We start from the raw sequence: 12042 nt of genomic DNA, 5'->3' as shown, positions 1-12042 counted from the left end.
GTTTGAGCAACTACTTCAGAGTTTTCTTCTAGTACAAAACGTGTACAATAAGATCTGTGATACAAATAAAGGTACTACAATCCTTTTCACATCTGAATGTTCATCTTCAAAATAAATACTCTTCTTTACTTGAAAGGTTTATATTTTCTGAAAGATCTTTTGACAGTAATTGCACTTATATTCCTTTTATTAAGTATGAACTCTCTAGTGCTCAGTAAGATGTGAACAGACATTAATGGCTTTTGCACAGTCTTTATATTTATACAATTTTTCTTAATAAATGCTTTCCAGTACAATAAGGTGTGAGCATTCATTGAAGGTTTTGCCACATTGTTCGCACTTGTAGAAGTTTTCTTCAGTATGAATTATCTTGCCTACAATCAAGTGTGACAATCATTTAAAGGCTTTGTCACATTCTTTCCTTTTCTAATATTTCTCACCAGTATTTTTTTTAATGTTTAAGAAAGTTTTAGGCTGGGCGTGGTGCCTCATGCCTGTAATCCCAGCACTCTGGGAGGCCGAGGCATGTGAATCACGAGGTCAAGAGATTGAGACCATCCTGGCCAACATGGTGAAACCCCATCTCTACTAAAAATACAGAAATTAGCTGTGCATGGTGGTGCATGCCTGTAGTCCCAGCTACTCCAAATGCTGAGGCGGAAGAATCGCTTGAACCCGGGAGGCAGAGGTTGCAGTGAGCAGAGATTGCGCCATTCCACTCCATCCTGGGCAACAGTGTGAGACTCCATCTCAAAAAAATAAAAAAGTTTGAGGTGTTTTCAAAAGCATTGTCCATCTTTCTGGTTTGTCAATTTTTTTGCAGTATAAATTCTTATGTCTGTCAAAAATTGAGGACTTGTTGAAAGCCTTGCCATATTATTCACACTCATAGAGTTCCTCTTCAGTATCAATTTTCTTATGTTTAGTAAGAGTTGAGGACTGGTTAAAGGCTTTGCCACAGTCTTCACATTTGTACGGTTTCCCTCCAGTATGAATTACTTTGTTCAGTTAAGTCTGAGGACTGGTTGAAAGCTTTGCTGCATTCTTCACAGTTGTATGGTTTCTCTCCAGTATGAATTACCTTATGTTTAGTAAGAGTTGAGGACGGGTTAAAGGCTTTATCACATTCTTCGTATTTGTAAGATGTATCCCCAGTATGAGTTATCTTATGTTTAGTAAGGTTTGAGATTTGGTTAAAAGCTTTGCCACATTCTTCACATTTGTAGGGTTTCTCTCCAGTATGAATTACTTTATGTGCATTAAGTTTTGGGGACCGGTTAAATGCTTTGCCACATTCTTCACATTTGTAGGGTTTCTCTCCTGTATGAATTATCTTATGTGCAGTAAGGTTTGAGGACTCATTAAAAGCTCTGCCACATTCTTCACATTTGTAGGGTTTCTCTCCAGTATGAATTCTTTTATGTTTAGTAAGGGTTGAGGACCAATTAAAGCCTTTGCCACATTCTTCACATTTGTAGAATTTCTCTCCAGTATGAATTATCTTATGTTTAGTAATGTATGAGAATCGGTAAAAAGCTTTGCCACATTCTTCACATTTGTAGGGTTTCTCTCCTGCATGAATTATCTTATGTGTAGTAAGGGTTGACGATTGGTTAAAAGCTTTGCCACATTCCTCACATTTGTAGGGTTTCTCTCCAGTATGAATAATCTTATGTGTAGTAAGATGTGAGGACCGGTTAAAAGCTCTGCCACATTCTTCACATCTGTAGGGTTTCTCTCCAGTATGAATTCTTTTATGTGTAGTAAGGTGCGAGGATCGGTTAAAGGCTTTGCCACATTCTTCACATTTGAAGGGTTTCTCTCCAGTATGAATTATCTTATGTGCAGTAAGGGTTGAAGACTGCTTAAATGCTTTCCCACATTCTTCACATTTGAGGGCTTCTCTCCAGTGTGAATTCTCCTGTGTCTAGTAAGGGTCAAGAACCAGTTAAAGACTTTACCACATTCTTCACATTGGTAAGAATTCTCCCTAATATGAGTTCTTTTATGTTGGGTTAGATGTAAAAGAATGCAAAATGATTTGTCACATTTTTTACATTTGAAAGGCTTCTTTCCAGTATATCTTATCTTATGTATATTTGAATTTGAAAGTGCGTAAAAGACGTTCACATATTGATCATACTGAAATATTTCACTCTGGGTAGTTGTCAAACACTGGTTTAGTTCATTATAACCTTCTTTGTACAGATTACACTCATCCACACTTTTACAGTCTGTAGTTAACTGTAAATCTTCATGACCACATTTCCCGTATCTTCTCAACATGACTTCTTGGAAAGAATCTTTTATGCCCTGCACTGGCCAAAGGTCTTGGGCAAAATGAGAATATATAACTGGGGTTTCATCTACCATCTCATGTCTTTTCATATTCCAGGGCTCTTTTCCTTGCTCCAGACAGGTGATCAGGTCTGGCTTAGAAACAGCAATACCTGCCAAGAAGGCCAGGTTTCTGTAGTTCTCTAACATCACTTTTCTATACAAATCCTGCTGAGCAGTGTCCAGGTATTGCCACTCCTCCAGAGAGAATTCGATGGCCACATCCCTAAATGTCAATGGTCCCATTTTGCGGCTTCAGAGGTGTCCTGGGGTCTTAGCTATGAATGTTCCAATACCAGTAGGTCACAGAGCAATGGAAGGTGAGGCTGAGGCTGTGGCAGAATCACCAAGACCTCCAGGAAACAGGACACAGGACAGAAAAGCAAGAACCTCAAGCTCCGGCTGGAGTGAGACCTGTTATTATTATTATTATTATTTGAGACGGAGTCTCACTCTGTTGCCCAGGCTGGAGTGCAGTGACACAATCTTGGCTCATTGCAACCTCCGCCTCCCGGGTTCAAGCCATTCTCCTGCCTCAGCCTCCCAAAGAGCTCCTGCCACCATGCTCGGCTAATTTTTTTGTATTTTTAGTAGAGACAGGGTTTCACCATATTGGCCAGGCTGATCTTGAACTCCTGACCTTGTGATCCACCCACCTTGGCCTCGCAAAGTGCTGGGATTACAGGCGTGAGCCACTGTGCCCGGCCAGAGATGGCTGTTATTACTTTGAAGTATGTTCCTTCAATGCCCAGAGTTTAACATGAAGGGATATCAAATTTTATGAAAAGCCTCTTCTGTATCTATTAAGTAATCATGTAGTTTTTGTTTTTAGTTCTGTTTCTGTAATGAATCATATTAATTGGTTTGCATACGTTGTATCAATCCCATATCCCAGGGATAAAGCCTACTTGATCATGGTGGATTAGCATTTTGATGTGTTGCTGGATTCAGTTTCCTAGTATTTTGTTGAGGATTTTTACATCTATGTTTATCTATTGGCCTGAAGTCTTTTTTTGTTGTGCTTCTGCCAGGTTCTGGCATCAGGATGATGCTGCCCTCATAGAGTTAGGGAGGAGTCCCTCCTCCTCAATTTTTTGAAATAGTTTGAGTAGGAGTGGTACCAGCTCTTCTTTATACATCTGGTAGAATTCAGCTGTGAATCCATCTGGCCCCAGGCTTTTTTCAGTTGGGAGACTTTTTATTACTGTCTCAATTTCGGAACTTGTTATTTGTATTTTCAGGGATTCAATTCCTTCTGGGTTCAGTCTTGGTAGGTTGTATATGTCCAGGAATTTATCCATTTCTACTAGGTTTTCTGGCTTGTATGCACAGAGGTGTTTGTCTCTCAGGGTTGGGTTTTTAATTATTATTTCTGTGGGGTCACTGGTAATGTCCCCTTTATCAATTTCTGGTTGCGTCTTTTTAGACCTTTGTTCCTTTTTTCTTTATTAGTCTAGTTAGCAGTCTTATTATTATTATTTTAAAAAAACCAACTTCTAGATTTGTTGATCTTTTGTATGGTTTTCATATCTCAATTTCTCAGTTCAGCTTTGGTTTTAGTTATTTCTTATCTTCTTCTAAGGAGTCAGTTTGCTCTTGTTTTTCTAGTTCCTCTAATCCTGTTGTTAGGTTGTGAATTTGAGATCTTTCTAACTTTTCTAAGTGAGCTTTCATGCTATAAACTTCCCTCTTAACTCTGCCTTAGCTATGTACTGAGATTCTGGTATGTTGTATCTTTGTTCTCATTAATTTCAAAGAATTTCTTGATTTCTGCTTTAATGTCATTATTTATCTATGAGTCATTCAGGAGCAGATTGTTTAATTTTCATGTGATTATGTGGCTTTCAGTGATTTTCTTAGTACTGAATTCTATTTTTTTGTGCTATGGCCCAAGAGCATGGTTAGTATGAGTTCGGTTTTTCTGAATTTGCTGAGGCTTGTTTTATGTCTGATTGTGTGATCAATTTTAGAATATGTGCCATGTGCGGATGAGAAGAATATATATTCTATTGTTTTCGAGTGGAGTGTTCTGTAGATGTCTATTAGGTCCATTTGGTCGTGTCGAGTTCAAATCCTGAATATCTTTATTAGTTTTCTGCCCTGATCATCTGTCTAATACTGTCAGTGGGGTGATGAAGTCTCCCACCGTTATTATGTAGTTATCTAAGCCTCTTCATAGGTCTCTAAGAACTTGCTTTATGAATGTGGTTGCTTCTGTGTTGGATGTATATAAATTTAGGATAGTCACATCTTGTTGAATGGAGCCCTTTACCATTATGTAATGTCTTTCTTTGTCTTTTTTTATCTTTGTTGGTTAAAAGTCTGTTGTGTCTGAAATCAGAATAGCAATCCCTGCTCTTTTTTCTGTTTTCCATTTGCTTCATATATTTTTCTTCATCTCTTTACTTTGAACGAATGGGTATCACTGTATGTGGGATTGGTCTCTTGAAGACAGCACACTGTTGGGTCTTGCTTCTTTATCCAATTTGTCACTCTGTGTCTTTTAAATGAGACATTTCGTATATTTACACTCATAGTATTGATATGTGTGGATCTGTTCCTGTCACCATGTTGTTAGCTGGTTATTACACAGACTTGTTTGTATGGTTGCTTTATACTATCACTAGTCTATGTACTTAGGTTTGTTTTGTTGTTGTTTGTTTTTCTTGAGACAGAGTTTGACTCCTATTTCCCAGGCTGGAGTGCAGTGGTGCCATCTCAGCTCACTGAAACCCCCGCCTCCCAGGTTCAAGTGATTCTCCTGCCTCAGCCTTCTGAGCTGAGATTACAGGCATCTACCACCGCACCAGCTAATTTTTTGTATTTTTAGTGAAGACAGGGTTTCACCATGTTGGCCAGGCTGGTCTCAAACTCCTGACCTCAGGTGATCCACCTGCCTTGGCATCCCAAACTGCTGGGATTACAGGCGTGAGCTGCTGTGCCCGGCCCTTAGGTGTGTTTTTGCAGAGGCTGGTAATGGTCTTTCCCTTCCATGTTTAGCATTCCCTTCAATACCCTATTAAGGCAGGACTGGTGGTAACAAATTCCTTAGCATGTGCTTGTCTGAAAAGGATCTTATTTCTCCTTCACTCATAAAGCTTAGCTTGACTGGACATGAAATTCTTGATTGAAAATTCCTTTCTTTAACAATGCTGAATTATGAGCCAGGCACAGTAGCTCATAGTGCTGGCCTGTAATCCCAGCACTTTGTGAAGCTGAGGAGGGCAGATCAAGATCACTTGAGGCCAGGAGCTTGAGACCAGCCTGGTCAACATGGCAAAACCCTGTCTCTACTAAATTAAATAAACAAATTACCTGGGCATGGTGGTGTGTGCCTGTAGTCCCTAGCTACTCAGGAGGCTGAGGCACAAGAATCACTTGAACCGAGGAGGCAGAGGTTGTAGTGAGCCAAGATATCAAGCCACTGCATTCCACCTTGGTGACACAGTGAGACTCTGTCTCAAAAAAAAAAAAAAAAGTAGAATCTAGGCCTCCATTCTCTTCTTGCTTGTAGGATTTCTACTAAAAGGTCTGCTGTTAGCCTGGTGGGGCTCCCTTTGAAGGTGACCTGTCCCTTCTTTCAGTTGCCTTTGACATTTTTTTTTTCTTTCATCTAGACCGTGGAGAATTTTATCACTATGTGTCTTGGGCATGGTCTTCTTGTGTAGTATTTCATAGGGTTCTCTGCATTTCCTGAATTTGAATTTTGGCCTCTCTAGGGAGACTGGGAAAATATTCATGGATAATATCCTGAAATATGTTTTCCAAGTTGCTTACTTTCTCTCTCCCTATCTTTCAGAGATGCCAATGAGTTATATATTTGGTTTGGTCTCTACATAATCCCGTATTTCTCAGAGGTATTCATTCTTTATTTTCTTTATTTTTGTCTGAGTTATTTTGGAGAGCTGGTCTTTGAGATCCGGGATTCTTTCCTCAGTTTGGTCAATTCTAGTGTTAATACTTGCAATTATATTTTGAAATGCTTTTTTTTTTTTTTTTTGAGATAGAGTCTTACTTTGTCACCCAGGCCGGAGTACAGTAGCCCAATCTCGGCTCACTGCTGCCTCCGCCTCCTGGGTTCAAGCAATTCTCCTATCTCAGTCTTCTGAGTAGCTGGGATTACAGACACCTGCCACCACACCCAGCTAATTTTTGTATTTTTAGTGGAGACAGGGTTTCTCCATGTTGGCCAGGCTGGTCTTGAACTCCTGACCTTTTAATCCACCCGCCTTGGCCTCCCAAAGTGCTAGGATTACAGGCATGAGTCATGGTGCCCAGCTGAAATTCTTCAAGTGAGTTTTTCACCTATATCAGCTCAGTTTGTTTGTTTGTTTTTTCTTTTTTCTATTTTTGAGATGGAGTCTCACTCTGTTGCCCAGGCTGGAGTGCAGTGGTGTAATCTTAGCTCACTGCAACCTCCACCTCCCGGGTTCAAGCGATTCTCCCGCCTCAGCCTCCCAAGTAGGTGGGATAACAGGCGCCTGTGACCACACCTAATTTTTTTAATTTTTAGTAGAGATGGGGTTTCTTGGTCAACCATGTTGGCCAAGCCGGTCTTGAACTCCTGACACCTCAAGTGATCTACCCACCTTGGCCTTCCAAAGTGCAGGGATTACAGATGTAAGCCACTGTGCCCAGCCAGTTTTTTCTTAAAACAGCCATTTTATCTTTCATTTCCTATACTGTTTTACTGTATTCCTTAGAATCCTTGGATTGGGTTTCAACTTTCTCCTCAATGTTGATGATCTTTGTTTCTATCTATATTCTGAATTCTACTTCTAATTCTATTTGGCTTGGTTAAGAACCACTGCTGGGGAACTAGTGCAGTCATTTAGCAGCAAGAAGACACTGGCTTTTGGCGATTCCAGAGTTCCTGTGCTGGTTCTTTCTCATCTTTGCGGGCTAATGTTCCTTCAATCTTTGAAGTTGTTGTCCTTTGAATGGATTTTTTGTTGTTGTTGGCGGGGGTGCTTTCATATTCTTTGATGTCTCTGGGGATTTGATTGGGTTCAGTCAACTGGCTTCATTTCTGGTAGATTTCTGGGGGGGGCTAAGGCTCAGCTCAGCACTCCTGGGCTGTGCCCTCCAACTCCTGGGGGCTGATATTGGGCCCTCAGCTTTGTTCTCTGGCTCTTCGAGGTTGAGAATGTGCAACAGTGGAGGAATTAAGGTGTTCTTGGACCACAGCCACAACACTCTGAAAGGCAGTGCCAGCCAAAGCATTCTGTCAGATAGTGGCAACCTCTTTGCTTGTGCCAGCAGAACCAGCAGTGTGGTGGGGTGCACACTCATTAGCTGAGATGGGGTTCTGGGAGGCCTGGGGATGCCAGCCTCTGTGTGGGCATTGGCAGTAGCAGCAGTGCAGGGCTGCTGGGGTCTGTGTGCACATTTGCACTAATGGCAGTGGTAGCACGGGGATGGAGATGATAACCTCTGTACATGTGTTCACACCAGCCATGGTGGTGTTGCAGGGCCCGGAATGTTAATGAGAATGGCAAAACCTATCTTTAGCAGACTGGGCCATGTTGCCCAGACTAGTCTTAAACTCCTGAGCTCAAGCCATCTGCCCATCTTGGCCTCCCAAAGTGCTAGGATTACAGGTGTGAGCCACCATGCTTGGCCAATTTAGTCCATTTCTAAAGGTGCAAAGTTTAACTGGAACTTGGCAACAAAGTGATGAAACTATTTACAGTGAACATTGCTGTTGAGTCCCCAACCTCCATATCTCACCCTTTTTGAGCAGCAGCAATATAATCTGGTGAACTGACCTCACTCCACAGTGAGCCTATAAATTCTAAGGGCAACAGTGACTGATTTAGGGATGGGTAGGTGACCCAATTCCAGCCAATGAGACATGAGAAAAGGTTCTTAAAGGTCTCAATGTTCTTGCTCACTCTTAGAAGAATGCAATGGAAAGCTGGCCTGCCCAGGCCCACCTTCTCCCCAACTCATCCACGGGCTGTCGACAACACATGGATGCAAGCTCAGCCCACAATGCTACAGGCAGTTAGTTGTTTCATAACCAAGAGTGGGATAAGTCGCATCTAATGTGTCAGTAAGAATAAACACTTGATCCTACAGACACTGAACATCCATAATTTTTCTTATATTCAGGGAAAACATAACATACAATTACCTCTGCCTTTCCGAGCTGTGCTTTCTTCTACCCAATACACTTTTGGAAGACCTTTGAGAAGTCGAAGAAGGTAAGGAACCATACAATCTTTGTGCTAAAAAAAATAATAATAAATTACATTTAATAAAATAAATGATTGGTAGCTTTTCAGCCCAGATTAAGCCCAAAGCATATCCACATCCTAATTGTCTCAGAGATTCCAGGGATAATGTAAAGTGCATGTAAGTTCACATGGCATCACTCCATTCCTGTTTTCACATTGCAGAGTCCAGAGGCTGTCCCATCAACCCATACCAAAGAAGCCTAAGGGAAGAGTTTACACCTGCCCTCTGGAGCTGAGGGTCCAGCCTGCTTAGGCCTCCTCTGGGGGCTTGACCGCTCCAGAAGGTATGCATGTGTACGCACTCAAAGCTGTCTTCAGTGAGAATGGTTTAGAGTCCCAAAACCTAACCATGAGCTCCAGAATAAGATCTTAAGGATGGAGAGAAGCTCATAGTGTGAGCATCTCAACTTGGTGATGCTTTTCTCTGTTCACGTCCCTTGTCCACTTTCCTTGATTTCTTTTTTTTTAATTTTCTACTTCATGTTTCCTCTTGCTTTTCTCAAGTTGAGCATCAGACTTTATAGCTAACATTAGCCCAGTGAAAAATTACTTTCCTCTAGCTTCTGAACTAGCCAATCAACACTAACATACAGCTGCATAACCTTCCATCATTGGATTCGGAGCTATTTCTCTATTTACAACTGTTGCAGTTAAGGAAAGATGTGCTCCAGAGGAAAGGAGGACTATCTTATGTTTTGAAATGCTGACAAACCACATGGTAGTTTTAAAAACATAGCTGCAACCAGGCACAGTGGCTCCCACCTGTAATCCCAGCACTTTGGGAGACCCAGGCAGGTAGATCACTTGAGCTCAAGAATTTGAGACCAGGCTGACCAATGTGGCAAAACCCTGTCTCTACTAAAAATACAAATATTAGCTGGATGCGGTGGCATGTGCCTGTAGTCCCAGCTACTTGGGAGGCTGAGGTGGGAGGATCGCTTGAGCCTGAGAGGTGAAGCCTGCAGTAAGTGGAGATCGTGCCCCTGCACTCCAGCCTGGGCGACAGAGTAAGATCCTGTCTCAAAAAAATTAAAACATAAAAACATGGCAGAAGGCACACAGCTTCCACCAGGCTCTTTCTCAGGACACTTGCCCTGGAACCTAGATGCTATGCTGTGCTAAGACCCAGGAATGACAGACTTCAGTTGATTCCAGCCCCCTAACCTACACTAAATAGAGTCAGTTGAGCCCTGTCTAAATTGCAGATGCATGAATCAAATAAACAAAACGATGTATTAAGCACTAAGTTTGGGGGCAGTTTGTCATACCATAATAGATAACCAAAAACAAAGAGAGAATTTTAAAAAGGAACTGGCTAAGACATCTGTCCAGGATCCTAGTGCACTGATAGGAACAAAACTCCGTAAGGCCTGAACCACATGGCCTCCTGCAGAGGAAGTGGCTCCAGGTGGCTCTTTCCTATATAAACTGTGATGACATTAGCAGCACAGGGTGAGTAAAACCACCTCAGCTCCTCCGGCCACAACTCTGCTGCCAAGGAAGCCCACTGCGGGGACCGGAGGGAGGTCAATGCATGGCCCATCCTGGAGAGGAGCAAGGAATATAAGCACTAGGTAAACCAAGAAAGGTGGTCCCTAGGGCTTTCTTAGGGGGCTGGCAAAGCATGCTAGGTTCCCCTCTTGTATACAGGAGGCCGATGGGCTATCCTGGACATACAGGTGAACTCTAAGGTCCAAGGGACAATGTCACATGACACCTGGGATCCTGCTAGGCCTCACTCAGAACCTGAATGACACCAAAAGTAATTTGTGCTCATCTATTCGTTGTCATCTTAATACAACACTTTCAGGATATACAGGTAAATCAATCAAGGAATGTGTTTGCCAAAGATATTATCAAGTAATCCACATTTGAACAACAATAGTTTCTTATACAAAAAATTTTTAAATGTTTTGCCCTTTATAATTCATTTTATATTTATGTAGGATATGGTAAACAGAAAAAATAAAAATGGTTTTCTTTCTTTTCCCATTTATAAATAAATAGGCAGGCTGGTTATGGTGGCACATGCCTGTAATCCCAGCACTTTGGGAGGCCTAAGTGGGAGGATCACTTGAGACCAGGGTTCGAGATCAACCTGGGTAACATGGCAAGACCCTCATTTCTACAGAAAATTCAAAAATCATGCCCATGCCTCTAATCCCAGCTGCTCAGGAGGCTGAGATGGGAGGATCCCTTGAGCCCTGGAGTTCAAGGCTGCATTAAATAATGTCTGTGCCACTGCATTCCAGCCTAGGCAATAAAGTGCGACTCTGTCTCCAAGAATTTTTTTTTTTTTTTTGAGATGGAGTTTCGCTCTTGTTACCCAGGCTGGAGTGCAATGGCGCGATCTCGGCTCACTGCAACCTCCGCCTCCTGGGTTCAGGCAATTCTCCTGCCTCAGCCTCCTGAGTAGCTGGGATTACAGGCACGCGCCACCATGCCCAGCTAATTTTTTGTATTTTTAGTAGAGACGGGGTTTCACCATGTTGACCAGGATGGTCTCGATCTCTTGACCTTGTGATCCACCCGCCTCGGCCTCCCAAAGTGCTGGGATTACAGGCGTGAGCCACCGCGCCCGGCCCTGTCTCCAAGAATAAATAAATAAATAGATAGCAGAAGAAAAGCCAAAATGCAGCTTATGCATCTAATTTTTTTTTTAATTAACCTTGATTAGGTAACCTATTTAATTGTTAAAATACTCCTCTATAATTAAAATTCTTATTTTTTCAAATGTATAAATACTCTGTCAAAATATTAATGCTTATTGGAGCAAAATTTCCAGGAGATGGAAGCAATCTTTTCTGGACCCTAAATATTCAAACATCTAACATCTTTATTTACCTAACATAGCATGATTAAACCTGGAATTTAGAAATGGTATTTGGTAATGATAAAAGTAGATAGACAAATAAATATTCAATAGACAATGATCAATCATTTGTTTCAATTAGCTTTGGTAAATATAAAAATACACACACAAAACAGTCACACTATTTTTTTTGTTGGAGCTACAGGGCTAGTTTTTAAGCCCCTATTAAAAGGTACATTGAGGCAGGGCATGGTGGCTCATGTGTGGCTCACGCCTGTAATCCCAGCACTTTGGAAGGCTGAGGTCAGGAGTTTGAGACCAGCCTGGCCAACATGGTAAAACCTCATCTCCATGAAAAATACAAAAAAATTAGCTGGGCATGGCGGCTGGCGCCTATAATCCCAGCTACTCGGGAGGCTGAGGCAGGAGACTCACTTGAACCCTGGAGGTGGAGGTTACAGTAAGCCAAGATTGCACCACTGTACTCCAGCCTGAGCGACAGAGCAAGACTCCATCTCGGAAAAAAAAAAATGTACACTGATACATACCCTTAAAGTTTATACACACACACACACACAAACACACACACATATATTACAATTTTGAAAAAGATATATCAAAATTACCTAAAATGATTCTGTCCTTTTGGAAGGA

General features: G+C 41.7%; 2 protein-coding genes across 3 annotated transcripts in view; both read right to left on the bottom strand.

The window, feature by feature from the left end:
- Window positions 1-12042, bottom strand: part of PI4KA (phosphatidylinositol 4-kinase alpha) — a 161179-nt gene that overhangs the window by 125839 nt on the left and 23298 nt on the right. For both annotated transcript variants that reach the window (XM_012466500.2, XM_064371904.1), the window contains exon 3: window positions 8474-8567. In XM_012466500.2, the coding sequence (XP_012321923.2) occupies window positions 8474-8567 (94 nt within the window). The remainder of the gene's footprint in view (window positions 1-8473; window positions 8568-12042) is intronic.
- On the bottom strand, window positions 762-2776 carry LOC105726918 (zinc finger protein 430-like). Its single transcript, XM_064371905.1, is given in 2 exon segments — window positions 762-1896; window positions 1899-2776. Coding segments are annotated over 2 exon segments (1617 nt in total). The 5' UTR covers window positions 2584-2776; the 3' UTR covers window positions 762-964.

This window comes from Aotus nancymaae, unplaced genomic scaffold (genome assembly GCF_030222135.1).
Source record: "Aotus nancymaae isolate 86718 unplaced genomic scaffold, 86718_ANA_hifiasm-v0.15.2.pri h1tg000210l, whole genome shotgun sequence".
Lineage (NCBI taxonomy): Eukaryota > Metazoa > Chordata > Mammalia > Primates > Aotidae > Aotus > Aotus nancymaae.
Note: the sequence above shows the minus strand (reverse complement) of the source record. Positions and strands in the feature narration are given on the sequence as shown.